This window comes from Macaca mulatta, chromosome 4 (genome assembly GCF_049350105.2).
Source record: "Macaca mulatta isolate MMU2019108-1 chromosome 4, T2T-MMU8v2.0, whole genome shotgun sequence".
Lineage (NCBI taxonomy): Eukaryota > Metazoa > Chordata > Mammalia > Primates > Cercopithecidae > Macaca > Macaca mulatta.
In genome coordinates this window covers 39092751-39108971 of record NC_133409.1, presented here as the reverse complement: position 1 = coordinate 39108971, position 16221 = coordinate 39092751, and the positions used below count along the sequence as shown (strand labels likewise).

General features: G+C 43.8%; 1 protein-coding gene across 4 annotated transcripts in view; it reads left to right on the top strand.

Annotated features, from left to right (window-relative positions):
- The window catches only part of SLC2A12 (solute carrier family 2 member 12), a 119526-nt gene that overhangs the window by 62887 nt on the left and 40418 nt on the right, over window positions 1-16221 (top strand). For all 4 annotated transcript variants that reach the window (XR_013416212.1, XR_013416211.1, XM_077999434.1 and 1 more), the window contains exon 2: window positions 14426-15766. Coding sequence is in view for 2 of the 4 variants with exons in the window: in XM_015137410.3 (XP_014992896.2) it covers window positions 14426-15766 (1341 nt within the window). In the remaining 2 variants the exon portion in view is untranslated. The remainder of the gene's footprint in view (window positions 1-14425; window positions 15767-16221) is intronic.

The window sequence follows — 16221 nt, the reverse complement described above, 5'->3', positions numbered from 1 at the left end:
GGAGTGCAGTGGCATGATCTCGGCTCACTGCAACGTCTGCCTCCTGGGTTCAAGCGATTCTTCTGCCTCAGCCTCCCAAGTAGCTAGGACTACAGGAACACACCACCATGCCTGGCTAATTTTTATATTTTTAGTAGAGACGGGGTTTCACCATGTTGGCCAGGATGGTCTTGATCTCTTGCCCTGGTGATCCCACCATCTCAGCCTCCCAAAGTGCTGGGATTACAGGTGTGAGCCACCACCCCCGGCCTGAGAAATCAAGAAAATTTCTAAAAGTGCTGGTAGTGGTGACGGAAGTAGGGAGTTTTAGAAATCCTCGTTTACATGTCTCCAAATTCTGTAGCTTTATGGGGTCACCATTCTTTTAATATTAAAATAAAAATAACCGCAGGTCCCATGTGGCTAAATCCACATGCCTCCTTCCTCCCCACCAGCCTCCCATCCAAACACACACAGTGCACTTCAGGAGTTTCGTGGTTCTGATCACCCTCCTGCACCAACTTCCTGCTTTTTCTGGGTCCTTGCCCTCCACTCCAGCAACTGGTCTTTTCTCTTATCCCTGCTCCAATCCATTCTTAGATGACAGCAGCCGTCTTTCCTTCACATTCTTGAATCCCATTCATATATACTCTTTGTAGATTTTTACTAAGCATTTGAAGAGGGCTGTAGTGCAATCGAATATTAGGTAGGCCCATTCTAAGCATTCTCTTGTCAAATCCACCATAAGGAGTTTCTTTTTTGGGGGGTGTGTGTGTTTGGTTTTTGTTTTGCTTTGTTTTGAGACAGAGTGTTGCTCTGTCACCCAGGCTGGGGTGCAGTGGCACAATCACAGCTCACTGCAGCCTTGACCTTTTAGGTTCAAGCGATTCTCCTGCCTCAGCCACCCAAGTAACTGGGATTACAAGTGCACGCCACCACACTCCGCTAACTTTTTGAATTTTTAATAGAGACAGGGTCTTACTATGTTGCTCAGGCTGGTCTCAGACTCCTGGGCTGAAGCAATCCTCCCACCTCAGCCTCCCAAATGTGTGTGTAATCTGTTGGGGTTACAGGTGTGAGCCACTTAACCTGGCCAGGAGTTTCTTGTAAATCAACTTGTAAAAAATCCGCAGGTTTCTTGTCATACTGAGCCCTTGGTGTCTCTCTCTCTCCCCATTCCCCACAACTTGTCAACTTGTCCTGACCTTTTCTTCTATTTTATTTTTTTTCTATTTCTGGGCTCTCTCAGCCTTTCATTCTCTCTTTCTCTTTCTCTGTCTCACTCTCTCTTTCATCAAAATCCCCCCTTTGTATTTGATAGAGCACTTCAGACTTTTCTCCCTCCCTCTCTCTCTCTCCCATAGGCCATCTGTCCATTATCAACATGATAATGGTGAGCTTAACCCTTAATGTTCAGGTGGTCATTCAGGTATTAGTTTTAGTAAATTGCTCTTCCTAAAAGGACCTTCATCCACAGGCTTCACAATATAACTTATATTCTTCCCATTTCATTTCCCTAATTAAATAATTTATAAAGCACTATTGGTGATTCTCAACCATTATTGAGTGCAGGAACTCCTTTTAAAATATAAAAACAACTTCAAATCCTCCCAAAACAGTCTTCGCAGTTTTATATTTATCGATTAGAAAATATAGAGTGACAGAAAGTTGCTGTGTACTCACTAGCACATTGAATTTTTTTAAAAACAACTTTCCATCCCATTTATATACTTTTGAAATTGTGAAGTACAGATAAGTCTTTTACTATTTTTTCAAGATTAAATAATGTTTAGTGGACTGGGGATCCTTTCGGAGATGTCAGTTTTCAAATGTCCATGGCTCACCAAGGCTCACACACATTGAGTATCCCCTTCCTGGAGTGTCAGGGGACTCTAGGAAAGACAGCTGCGGGTTTATTCTCCAGGTTCCCTCCCTCTTTACCATCTGTCATCGAAAATCTCCACACAAATACAGACAGAAGTGCAAAATCACCACACCATTGAAAGCCCGAATATTTGTCAATGAATTAGGATTTAACAGTAAATAAAATGGGGAGCCTAATGTATAAGATTGGGGCGTAAAATGTTGGATTCCCATAGACTGCCACTGTGCCTCCTCATTTGACAGTGATGGAACTTTCACCAGGCAAGGAAGGGAAAGAGCTCCTCAGACCCTCAGAGCTGCTTTCTCTGAGGGTCAGAATTTCTTGCCTTAATACCTGATTGATTCTTCAATCCCATCCCCCCATCCTGTCATTATCACTTCCCTGTCTCTCTCTCTCTCTCTTATTTATTTATTATTATTATTTTTTGTTTGAGACAGCTTGCTTTGTTGCCCCAGCTGAAGGACAGAGGTACAATCATGGCCACAACCTTGAACTTCTGGCCACAAGCAATCCTCCCACCTTGCCTCCCAAAGCACTGGGATTACAGGTGTGAGCCACTGTGCCTGGTCATTTCTCTTTCTGTATCTCTTCAGGGACTCCCATTTCCATGATTTCGACAACTCTGGGCTGGATAGGCAAGACAGTGACTCATGGCATTTTGAAATATGAAACTAGTGTTAAGAAGGGATAAAGTCTGTCAGAGCCACTGGAACAATGCACTCCAGAAGTTTGTTTTGCACCCACTGTTTTTGACAAGTAAAGAACTGCAGGCTGCTTTAAATAATCCAGGAATGATCTCCCTCATTCATAATCGGGGGATCAAAAAGTGGAAGCAAAATAAATAAACAAATAAATAAATAAAAAGTTCCTTTCTCGGTTCAATGGAACCACACCAGAAAAATAACAGACAGACATCAGAAAGTTGGCTAGCAGCTGTACACATCAATTGCACCTCCAGTGCAAGAGACCTAAGAGGAGTTTCTAACTGAAACCAGGTGGCTAGAATAAGGTGTGTCACACACTGAATATACAACAGCCTTTCCAACTCCCCTCTGATTTTCTACTTTTCCTACATGGAAACTAACTAACTAAAAGATCAGATACACACTTGTCAGTCTCTCTCACAGCCAAGTTTGACCAGTCGTCCACTGGTTCTGGTCAATGAGATATTAAGTAAGTCTTCCAGGGTGCTTCTTGAAAGTTTTCTTCCTGATAAAAGGAGAGAGGCACAGGAGGATAAACCCTTGTCCCAAGCCTCCTTCTATTGTCTCCTGCCCATGGATGTGGTTGTGAGGGAACATAATTCCCAGAGCTGCGGCAGCCACCTTACACATATGGTGGCAAACCAGGGGACAACAGACAACCCTTTGAGGAAACGGGAACAGAAGGATGAGTACAGTGTGAGTCCTTGGAGATACCAAACCCAACCTGGTCTTTTAGTTAATTAAACAATAAATGCCACTATGATGGAAGCTTCTGTTTTTCAGGGCTTGGGGTTCTTGCAGTCTGTGTTAGCCTGTTCTTACATTGCTATAAAGAAATACCTGAGGCCCGACGTGGTGGCTCACACCTGTAAGCCCAGCACTTTGGGAGGCTGAGGTGGGAGGATCACTTGAGCTCTGGAGTTCGAGACCAGCCTGGGCAACATGACGAAACCCCATCTCTATCAAAAATACAAAAAATTGGCCAGGTGTGATGGTGTGCTCCTGTAGTCCCAGCTACTTGGGAGGCTGAGGTGGGAGGATCACTTGAGCCTATGAGGTGTGGAGGTGGCAGTGAGCTGAGATTGTGCCACCGCACTCCAGCCTGGGTGAGAGAGTGAGATCCTGTCTCAAAAACAAAAACAAAACAACAACAACAAAAAAACCTGAGACTGGGTAATTTATTTTTTAAAAAGAGGCTTTACTGGCTTACCACTCTGCAGGTAATTCAGGAAGCATAGCGGTATCTGCTTCTGGGGAGGCCTTGAGAAGCCTCCAATCATGGCAGAAGGCAAACGGGGAGCAGGTACATCACACGGTGAAAACAGGAGTGAGAGAGAGAGTGTGGGGTGGGGGGAGAGAAGCCACACACTTTTAAACCACCAGATCTTACCTGAATTCAGAGTCAGAGCTCACTTATCACCAAGCAGATGGCCCAAGCCATTCATAAGGACCCCCATGACCCAAACACTTCCCACCAGGCCCCACCTCCAACATCCAGGATTAGAATTCGACATGAGATTTAGTGGGTATATACATTAAAACAATATCACAGTCTTGGAATGGGACATCAATTGCGATAAAAAAAAAACAAACAAACTATGTCACCGTCAAAAATATCATAATTGATTTGGGGGCCAGGTGAGAAGAATGCAGCAAATCTAGTTATTGCCAAGTATGTTTCAAATACAGAGGAAAAGGGTGCATTCTAATATTTCTATTTATAGGAAACATAAATAAATTATGGAAAGCATCTGATTTCTGTTCTCAATATAATTTTTTAAAATAGACTCTGTGGCAAAAGATGTAAACCACGTCTGATGATAAGAATAAACTGAGGTGAAGATAGAGCTTGCTGAGAACTGAGATGCAAATAGATCCATGATGTGTAGAGTGGAAGGGAATGAAACTGCAACAGCAGAATCATCATCTGAAATCTGTGATGTGGAGGATGAATATGAGATGCTCTTCCGGATGCAGATAAAAAGGATGAGAAGACAAAGATGAAAGAGGAAATGAATATATTAAACTAACATATAAATAATTATGCCTAAACAAATAGAACAAAAATACTTGAGGAAATCTTTTCTGAATGGATAAAGAACTCAACAAGTAGCAGAAACATTTAGAAGAAAATGCACCAGACTTATCCTGGTGAAAGTTTTGAATTGAAGAAGGGAAGAAAGGAGGCCGGGTGCAGTAGCTCACGCCTGTAATCCCAGCACTTTGTGAGGCCAACGTGGGTGGATCTCCTGAGGTCAGGAGTTCAAGACCAGCCTGGTCAACATGGAGAAACCCTGTCTCTACTGAAAGTATGAAAATTAGCCAGGTGTGGTGATAGGTGCCTGTAATCCCAGCTACTCAAAAGGCTGAGGCAGGAGAATCGCTTGAACCCAGGGGCAGAGGTTGCAGTGAGCTGGGATCACGCCACTGTACTCCAGCCTGGGTGAAAGAGCAAGAATCTGTCAAGGAAAAGAAAAGAAAAGAAGAGAGGATAAAAGGAAGAGCAGAAAGAAGCCAGGCGCGGTGGCTCACGTCTGTAATCCCAGCACTTTGGGAGGCCGTGGCAGGTGGATCACTTGAGGCCAGGTGTTCAAGATCATCCTTGCCAACATGGAGAAGCCCCGTCTCTATGAAAAATACAAAAATAGGGGGCATGGTGGCCCACACCTGTAATCCCAGCTATTTGGGTGGCTGAGACAGGAAAATCGCTTGAACCTGGGAGGCAGAGGTTGTAGTGAGCCGAGATCACACCACTACACTCCAGCCTGGGCGCCAGAGAGAGACTCCATCTCAATAAAAAAAAAAAAAGGAAAAAGCAGAAAGAAAAAGAATGAAAGTCGTACACATACACATAATCAGGCAGAAAAAGTGAACCACAAGTCAAAGCACAGGGGAGTACTAACATGCAAATTTAAACACTGCCTCCTCTTAATACCTCCTCAGCCAATAGGAGTGGAAGAATATGAGTTTCAGGAAAGGATGTCTGTAAAATTGCCACTAAATCAAATCCGTGTTTGGAAAACTAACAAAGAAAGATAGCAACATTTCTATATTTTTTTCCATAGAAAATTCAAATAATAATAGATGTTAAGAGAGGCCAAAATTCCTGTTGGTCCGAGTTTCACTGTGTGCTGAGGAGAGGATCAGGGTGCAGGGGAGGGATGGGAGATAGTAGCTAGATAAGCCTTGTACCCAGTATCTGTCACTACAGGGGTGGCCACGCAGGGCCCAAGGCCAAGGAGCAGCATGTTGGACATTTGGTGGGCTGGAAACACCACACCAGCACTCACCCTGGGACGTGCCCTCTGGGAGGTTATAGGGGGTGAGCTTTCTGCTAAGCTCCTGCATCTCCTTCCAGGGGCATCCTGTAACCTCTACTGAGCACTGGCCCCCATGATACAGACATTCCTGCTCCCAACATGCTCCCAGTCTAAGGCAGGATACAAACCTAATGAAATATAATCCAGGGTGCTGTAAGACCTTGGACGTAAAGGCAAGAGAGAGAAGGGAGATTAAAGCTAACCTGGCCAGGTGCAGTGGCTCGTGCCTGTAATCCCAACACTTTGGGATGCCGAGGCAGGCAGGCAGATCACGAGGTCAGGAGATTGAGAACATCCTGGCCAACATGGTGAAATCCCATCTCTACTAAAAATACAAAAATTACCCAGGTGTGGTGGCACACGCCTATAGTCCCAGCTACTCTGGAGGCTGAGGCAGGAGAATCGCTTGAACCTGGGAGGCGGAGGTTGCAGTGAGCTGAGATCGTGCCACTGCACTCCGGCCTGGTGACAGAGCCAGACTCTGCCTAAAAAAAAAAAAAAAAAAGCTAACCCAAGAGGGTAAGCCTATGGAGGAGGGAATATTTGAGCTGGCCCTTTAAAAATGAATCAGGGGCGGCCCAGGCAGGAGAATCAGTTGAACCTGGGAGGCAGAGGTTGCAGTGAGCAGAGATCACACCACTGCACTCCAGCCTGGGTAACAGAGTGAGACTCCTCAAACAAACAAACAAAAAAAATTGAATCGGGTTTCCTTGGGCTGTGAAGGAAGGCGAAGGACCCTGTGGTGAGGGGAATAGCATGAGTCTCAGCACAAAGCTGGGAAAGAGCACAGAAGATTCTGGAAACAGCTAGTGGTGCAGATGGGCTGGAGTGGTGGTACCTGGAGAATGTTGTGAAACCTGAAGACCTGGTCCACTGAAACAGAGCTGCTAAACACTCTGTCTGAACAACTGGAGAACAATTCCATGCATAGGGCTGAAGTTTAATAAAATGTAAATATAGTTGTGACAATAAAACACTTTATGGTCCTTGAAATGGTGCTATATCAGCTAGCTAAACATAGTGCTAAAACCTTCATAGAAATGCTAACGGATTGCTATTCAATTGCTAAATATTTATGTGAAGATAAAGTTCTAGATGCTAACCATTATATAACACTACAGATTAACCACAGTCTGTTGATACAACTGTGGGGAGTAGAGGTGTAAGGATCAGTATTCTAGAGTGTTGTTTTCATTCATTCATTCACTCGGCAAACATTGAGTGTTCACTTTGTGCCAGAAGGCTGGGGTGAAAGGACAGGTCTCAGCAAGGCAGGGTTCTTGCCTTCAAGGAACTTCCAGTCTAATAGTGAAGACAAGCAGGTCAATCAAAGAGTGCCTTAAAATGAGATGGACTCTGAACACACATTCTGTGCACAGTGGGTGCACATAGGCTGGGGGCAAAGTAACGCTGAGGACTGAGGAGCGGGCTTCAGAGGTGAGATGAGGTGCTAGTAGAGATGAGTATTGGAAGATGAGTTGGGATCAAAGGCATTCAGGGAGAAAGAGCAGAGGAAGGGCAAGCCGTAGACGCAAGGCCATTTTTGGACAACTGCAAGTTTTTCTTGAACAAAATATGAGGTGGGGGTGGGGGAGTCTTTTAAATTTGTGAAGTATTCACAGTTGGTCAAGCTACATAATTACCTGGCTGCCTGCCAAAGAAAGAAAAAGAAAACACCTGTGTATGCATGCTTTTCAGCTGGCTGTAGGATTTAGTCAGCTGGCAAGTGTTTATTGCGTGCCCATTATGTCCATATGCAAAAAAAGGCATATGGGGAAGAAAGAGACGAAGAAAGCAGGCAGAAATTCAAATATTGTGAAAAATGGATTGTTTTGTGTTGAGTGCCAGCTACAGTTGTGGTTTCATCTGACTCACTGTGACCAGCAGACAATGCAGCTATTGTGGTGGTGGCTGGCGCTGCAGTCTCGTGGCGCCCTTGGTGCTCTTGCGCTGCAGGTCTCAGCACCTGTTTGCATAAAGCTGTTGATTGAATCACAGCTTTGATAGGAATGGTTTTACTTTATCAGCTTAATAAAGAATTGTCATTGCATCAAAAGGCAAACTGGAGATCTTCCTCCTACTGCTGCTGCTGTGCTTCTAGCAAAGCAGTGTGGAGACAGAAAGGTGTGATGCTGTTCCTCGTTCATCAAGGGTCACAGCTAACACTCCTATCACAGCAGACAGAGTGACAAGAGAAAAGCATAACAAATTTAGTTAATCAAAGTTTGATGTGACATGGGAGGCTTTCAAAATGAAGATCTAAAGACTCAGGGAAAAATGTCTGATTTTATGCTTAAGTTTGATGAAGAAAGGATGGGCGTGTAGAAATGTGATTGAATAAAAGGATATGAGTTAATAGTAATAAACTGACAGAGGAACCCAGCAAGGCCTGCCCAGATTATTTTGGGCCTCACTGTGTGGCGTTTCTTCCTCCTGGGCAGAGGGCAGGACTCCCATGAAATAAGGTTTTCAAGGGAAAAAGGAGAGAGTGACCTTTCTAGGTTTTACGATTTGCTTTGGGGCAGAGTGGTTCTGGTTTCTGTGACCCACCTTGGGGAAAGAAATTCTGCTTTCCATGACTTGCTTCAGGGGAAAATGGACGAGGGTCAGAAAGACCTTGTTTCTGGCTGAAATCCTACAGCCAGCTGAAAAGCATGCACACACAGGGTTGTTTTTTTTTTTTTGGCAGGCATCCAGAGGCCTTTCCTATGTTCCTATGTCTAGTTCGAAGTACTCAGCACACCAATGTGCCATACTTTGGGGTATCTTGTTCTGAGCCCCAACAGTAGGAAGAAGACAGGATAGGCATAACCAAACCACCTGTGGGTACCACTTACAAGTCCCCAGGTAGTTTCCACTTCTGTGATGTCCACAGAAAGCCAAGAATTCCCTATGGCACTCTTTGGGAGACCTGGGATGTAAAGGAAGGGCCCCTGTGAAGCAAAGCCATGAGCAAAATGGCCGGGAATGCTCTACTTCATCACTATTAAGGGCAGACTGGCCTCAGAGCTGGGTATTTTTTGGAAAAGCATTAATTATGAATCCTCATCTTCCTCTGTCCTTCAGCACTGGCAACTTCTCAGTCCATGCGGCTGCCCAAACTCTCACCTCTGTGTGTAGACAAACACAAATGCCACCTTCCTGCCAGTGCTTCAACCTACATTCTGATCTCTCGCTTCCTGTTCACTGCCAGATTTCTTAGAAAAAGGTGTCTCTACTTTCCAGCATCCATAGGATAGCATCTTGTTCTTCTCGTCATCGCTAATCAACACACAGGAAAAACCCACTCCTTATGCCTCTCTTCATTGTTATTCCATGGTAAAAATAGCACCAGGAAAACTTCCTATGGTGGAAGTCTTGAGGTATCAAAGCCACAATCTCAGAAGCACTAAGGACTAGCCTTATACGGTGAATTAGAATTCAAACTCCCGGATGGGCAGGCTGAGGATCAAACAGCAGTCCTAAGTATCAGTAGGAGGGGAACGGGGAAAGCTAGTTTGGGGCAGTATCCCTTAAAGCATACAATAGGGAAGATATTAAAATTCAGACGACTGAGACCATAGCTAAATTCTGTAGCGTATAACTCCATGTTGGTAAGCCCTCCACGTGGGACTAGGGTTCTAGAATGATCTTGTGCAAAGTTTTAACCTCTTAAAGGCAAATTGCCCAGAGATAGGAAGGTAGAATAGAAAGATGGATAGCAAGCAACAGATATATGTCATCATATAGAAAATTGAAAAAGGTTTTTATGATTCATATAAAAATAATTCTTTAATGTCGCTGCAGAATTATACTCCATGGGTTTCAAGGGGAACGTTGACAAACTGGGATGGCTTCCAGACCCTTTGCACATATTCCCATTTGTCAGTGTGCTATGAGTCCTGGCCCGAGAAACCAGGCAAATGATCTAAGTCCAGAAAGCAGCAGCTCTTTTCTCCAGACAGAGAAGCCAGCACTTAGCAAACCACTTCAGACTCTCTAAGGTAGGATAATGGAGCACAAAAGGAAGGGACTCTTGCATCTCAAGGCATCTTTCTCATTGTAGGGACACAGTATTTTCCATCTAATGAAAGAGGAAAACAAGAAAGGAAAAGGAGAAGTGCAGGGTGGCAAGGACAATCTTCTGCTATTAAAGCAGTTACAGCATTGATTTCCCTGTGTCCTTAACTCTACAGCCCCAGGTGCCCTCTGTCACACTACACGCCCTTCCCAGGTCCCTCACTCAGTCTGGCCTCCCAAGTGGTCCATTCTCCAAATTCACTTATTTCTCCAATCAGAATGTCAGAGACCAATCATCAATTGCCAAAACACACACACTAATCAACACAGCAAACATAGATAAAATGAACAATGACAAGTGGAGATAAGAATAATACAATATTCTTATCCAAATGTGGAGATTTGACCTAATTCTCCTTGTGGTAGAGGCATTCGTTGTTGAGGATTTTAAGATCACATGGGAAAAAGAATATGGAAACCGTGGACATGAATGAACCTATAAGAGAGTACTTTAAAGTCATTTTGCATGCCAAAAAAGTCACATAAAATTAGTAAATAATAGGTAATAAAGGTATCACCAGAATGTTAAGTTTTTTGGCCCCATTATACTTGGAACACAATGAAAAGTCATAACTGTGACCCACAAGGCTTTACTTGAAGTGCCCCATCTGTACTTGTCCAAATTCACTTTAAGCCCTTTCTGTCCTACCTCTCCAGGCTCATGATGTGCCCCACATGTTATATGCTGGCCATCTGACAGTTCCTACAACATAATGAGAACTTTCCTGTCCTAAGGGCTTGGAAATTGCTTTCTCCTGGGCCTTAAATACTCTTCCCTCTGCTACTTTTTTGTTTTGTTTTGTTTCTATTTTGACAAGTTGCAAACATATAACAAACATCTGTGTTTCTTTTTTTTTTTTTTTTTTTTTTTTTTTTGAGACGGAGTCTCGCTCTGTCGCCCAAGCTGGAGTGCAGTGGCCGGATCTCAGCTCACTGCAAGCTCCGCCGCCCGAGTTTACACCATTCTCCTGCCTCAGCCTCCCGAGTAGCTGGGACTACAGGCGCCTGCCACCTCGCCCGGCTAGTTTTTTGTATTTTTTAGTAGAGATGGGGTTTCACCGTGTTAGCCAGGATGGTCTTGATCTCCTGACCTCGTGATCCGCCCGTCTCGGCCTCCCAAAGTGCTGGGATTACAGGCTTGAGCCACCGCGCCCGGCCAAACATCTGTGTTTCTACCACCAAAAATTTATATATATATATATATATATATCAGTGAAACAGAACAAATGTGGTATCAGAGCCATAATCTCAGAAGCACTAAGGACCAGCCTTATACAGTGAATTAGAATTCAAAACCCCAAATGGGCAGGCTGAGGATCAAACACTAGTCCTAAGTATCATAGTAAGGGAAGTGGAAAGCTAGTTTGGGGCAGTATCCCTTAAAGAATATAATAGGGAAAATATTAAAATTCAGACAACTGAGACCATAGCTAAATTCTGTAGCATATAACTCCATGTTGGTATATATGCTATATATATAGCAGTGAAACAGACCAAATATGTATATGTGTGTGTATATATATATGTGTGTGTGTGTGTGTGTGTGTGTGTGTGTATTTCACCCTGTACCCAGGTAAATGCCTGCCATGTAACGGTGCCAAATATTTTGTTTTCTGATTAGCTAAATTGCTGATTTAACTTCAATTTACTAGATTTTGTTCAAAATGCTCATAAATTTGCTTTATTTCTTGTGGATTATCGCACCTTTATTTGCTCCTCCATCTAAATATTCAGTGCTTTTATTCCCCTTATTTTTGGGGCTGCCAAATTCCTATTTCCTATCAGGATCCTACAGATGGAAAATACCTTGAGTATTTGTGATAGAGTTTTAGATCACCTCACCTTTATTTGACCTGCTTATTTCACTAGAGCTGAATACCATTTTTTTTTTTAATTATACTTTAAGTTCTAGGGTACATGTGCACAACGTGCATGTTTGTTACATATGTATACATGTGCCCTGTTGGCGTGCTGCACCCTCCAACTTGTCATCTACATTAGGGATATCTCCCAATACTACCCCTCCCTCCTCCCCGCTCCCCACAATAGGCCCCAGTGTGTGATGTTCCCCCTCCTGCGTCCAAGTGATCTCATTGTTCAATTCCCACCTATGAGTGAGAACATGCAGTGTTTGGTTTACTGTTCTCCCCCAACGCCAAAAAGGCAGCCTTAGCTCAGCCTATGAAAACTGTGTGCCGAAGCACATTTCTAACATTTGAGTTACACCTCAGTTCTGATTCTCCTCCATCTCTTTTGCTGGCGCTACTTTTCTAAATATTGGCGTTGCCTAGGTCCCAGTCTTGATCCTGCTTCTCCTTTTCTCCTATTCTATCTTCCTAAGTGATCTCACCCATTCCTGTGGCTTTAAATACCAAATGTGTGCCGCTGGTTTCCAAATACATATGTCCAGGCTTGACCTATCTTTAAGCTCCAAATCTGTATACCCAATCCCCTACTTAACATTTTTATCTGAATGTCTTACAGGTAAAATAAATAAACCATTTTACTAAGTCCAAAATGAAATTTTTTTATTTTTGCCCCTCCTCTTATCACCACTCACAACCAGGTCTATTCCTAATCTTCCCTGTGTCGGTACGTTGCGCTACACAGTATATAGCACAATGCCCTCTACATCTTTCAATGGGTGTTGGCCCCATATAGTACTGTATTGAGTATATAGAATATTGTAAATCACCCACCCAACTGCTCAAGCCACAGAGCCATCCTGGGTTCTGACCCACTTCTTACCCTCCATCTCCAATTCTTGAACAAGTGTAATGGTTTTGTTTTTTGTTTTTTGTTTTTTTCGTGAGATGGAGTCTTGCTCTGTTGCCCAGGCTAAGTGCAGTGGCACGATCTCAGCTCACTGCAGCCTCGGCCTCCTGGGATCAAGTGATTCTCCTGCCTCAGCCTCCCAAGTAGCTGGGACTACAGGCATGCACCATCATGCCCAGCTAATTTTTGTACTTTTAGTAGAGACGGGGTTTTGCCATGTTGGCTGGTCTTGTCTCGAACACCTGACCTCAGGTGATCCACCCACCTCAGCCTCCCAAAGAGCTGGGATTATAGGCGTGAGCCACCACACCCGGCCTTGAACAAGTGTAGTGGTTTTTAGCTCCAAAATAAGTCTTGGAATCTGCCTACTTATCTCCAGTTCCACTCTTAACACCCGAGTCTAAGCTACCATTATCTCTTGTCCAAACCAAGGCAACAAACTCCTCCCTGCTGCCAGTCTTGCCAGTCTTGCCTTTTGAAGAACTAATCTCTACATTGCAGGGAAGGTGGTCTTTATAAATAAGAAACCGATAGCATCAATGCCCTCTACACCTCTCAATGGGTGTTGGCCCCATTATACTTGAAACACAATGAAAAGTCATCACTGGGACTGACAAGGCCCTACTTAAAGTGCCGCCTCTGTACTTATCCAAATTCATTTTAAGCCCTTTCCGTCCTACCTCTCCAGGCTCGCGATGTGGCCCACATGTCATATGCTGGCCATCTGACAGTTCCTACAACATAATGAGAACTTTCCTGTCCTAAGGCCTTGGAAATTGCTTTCTCCTGGGCCTGAAATACTCTTCCCTCTGCTACTTTTTTGTTGTTTTCTTTCTATTTTGAGAAGTTGCAAACATATAACAAACATCTGTGTTCCTACCACCAAAAATCAATAGTTACTAACTTTTTGACATTTTTCCTTGGATTTGAACATTAACAAAAAAACAATATAAAGGTAAAGTCTCCTTGTTCTGCCTGTGTTCCATCCCCCTTTCTCCTTACTCAGAATGAGTAAGGGATATTGTTGGTCCCTTACACTACATACATTTCTTCCTTCCTTCTGTTTAGCAAAACCTTGATTTTGTTAAGGCATTCACACACTGCCCACTCCCACCTCCACCCTCTGCCCCAACACCCTCCTGTGTTCAGCAGAGCCATTTGCAGCACGATTGTGGCCCAGGGGATAAGAGGGCAAGTTTCCTGGAGGCTGTGTTTCATTTTGACCCAGGCTATCCAGCAGGGAGCCTGTAGCACTTTTAGAGGCTCCTATTCTCTCTCTCCTGCCCTCAAAGATTTGCCTTTAGAGAACGGGGATGGGACCAGAAGAGTCAGGCTCTTTGAATTTCTGATCCACTGCCAAGGCATGAACAAAATGATATTCTTGTTTGTTCGGTCTTCACCGTGTGTCAACTTCTTATCTCAACATCGCTGTCTGATCTAAACCAAAAACATCAACATCATAAATAGAAGGCAACTGGACTTCCTACATGTCTCCATGCCTCTCCTCTCAAAAAAGAAAGAAAAATGATTTCTCCTTCTATATCAAATCATTTTTTGGTTAGTGTATTATTTTATCACAATTGTGTGCGTGTTTAAACTCAGTGCTGTGAAAGACTTCTACAAGGTTAAATCTCCTCCCCAACACAAAACGTTTAAAATCTCAACTGAGAACTGACCTCCCTGTCTCTTCTCTCTGCTTGTAGGTTGCGGCATGTTTACCTTCCTGTCATCTGTCACTGCCGCTGTCAGTGGCCTCCTGGTGGGTTATGAACTTGGGATCATCTCTGGGGCTCTTCTTCAGATCAAAACCTTATTAACCCTGAGCTGCCATGAGCAGGAAATGGTTGTGAGCTCCCTCCTCATTGGAGCCCTCCTCGCCTCACTCACCGGAGGGGTCCTGATAGACAGGTATGGAAGAAGGACCGCAATCATCTTGTCATCCTGCCTGCTTGGACTCGGAAGCTTAGTCTTGATCCTCAGTTTATCCTACACGGTTCTTATAGTGGGACGCATTGCCATAGGGGTCTCCATCTCCCTCTCCTCCATTGCCACTTGTGTTTACATCGCAGAGATTGCTCCTCAACACAGAAGAGGCCTTCTTGTGTCACTGAATGAGCTGATGATTGTCATCGGCATTCTTTCTGCTTATATTTCAAATTACGCATTTGCCAATGTTTTCCATGGCTGGAAGTACATGTTTGGTCTTGTGATTCCCTTGGGAATTTTGCAAGCAATTGCAATGTATTTTCTTCCTCCAAGCCCTCGGTTTCTGGTGATGAAAGGACAAGAGGGAGCTGCTAGCAAGGTTCTTGGAAGGTTAAGAGCACTCTCAGATACAACTGAGGAACTCACTGTGATCAAATCATCCTTGAAAGATGAATATCAGTATAGTTTTTGGGATCTGTTTCGTTCAAAAGACAACATGCGGACCCGAATAATGATAGGACTAACACTGGTATTTTTTGTACAAATCACTGGCCAGCCAAACATATTGTTCTATGCATCAACTGTTTTGAAGTCAGTTGGATTTCAAAGCAATGAGGCAGCAAGCCTCGCCTCCACTGGGGTTGGAGTCGTCAAAGTCATTAGCACCATCCCCGCCACTCTTCTTGTAGACCATGTCGGCAGCAAAACATTCCTCTGCATTGGCTCCTCTGTGATGGCAGCTTCGTTGGTGACCATGGGCATCGTAAATCTCAACATCCACATGAACTTCACCAATATCTGCAGAAGCCACAATTCTCTCAACCAGTCCTTGGATGAGTCTGTGATTTATGGACCAGGAAACCTGTCAGCCAGCAACAATACTCTCAGAGACCACTTTAAAGGAATTGCTTCCCATAGCAGAAGCTCACTCATGCCCCTGAGAAATGATGTGGATAAGAGAGGGGAGACGACCTCAGCATCCTTGCTAAATGCTGTATTAAGCCACACTGAATACCAGATAGTCACAGACCCTGGGGACGTCCCAGCTTTTTTGAAATGGCTGTCCTTAGCCAGCTTGCTTGTTTATGTTGCTGCTTTTTCAATTGGTCTAGGACCAAGTAAGTACTTTATTCTTTATTCCTTCCCTCTCTCCCCCGTGAATATTAATGTATTGCTTTTGACCAGTCAGAGCATCCTACTGCTATAGCACCTCATGCATATAAGTGCTAGAAGGAAGACAAGGATAACATTGGTCATCTGATGTTCCTTCTAATGCAGATGGTATGCTTGGCTTATATCTGCTTCTGAAAAGTACAGGGCTGGTATTCAACTGAAAGATAAGTTTCCCATTATCTGTCACATGAGGATACTTTAATTCCCATTAATTGAGGATGAACCAGACCTGGAAACATATTTATTGCCCAAGGGAATTACATTGCTTTATGAAAGCAAAATTTGCTTTCGTAAAATGGTGTAACGTTTTCCTCCATATCATCTCTGAGTTTCTTCCTATGTAGAAGAAAAAAATCAAGTGTTTAGATTTTCTTAAAGACACAATAGTGGGTGCATTCCA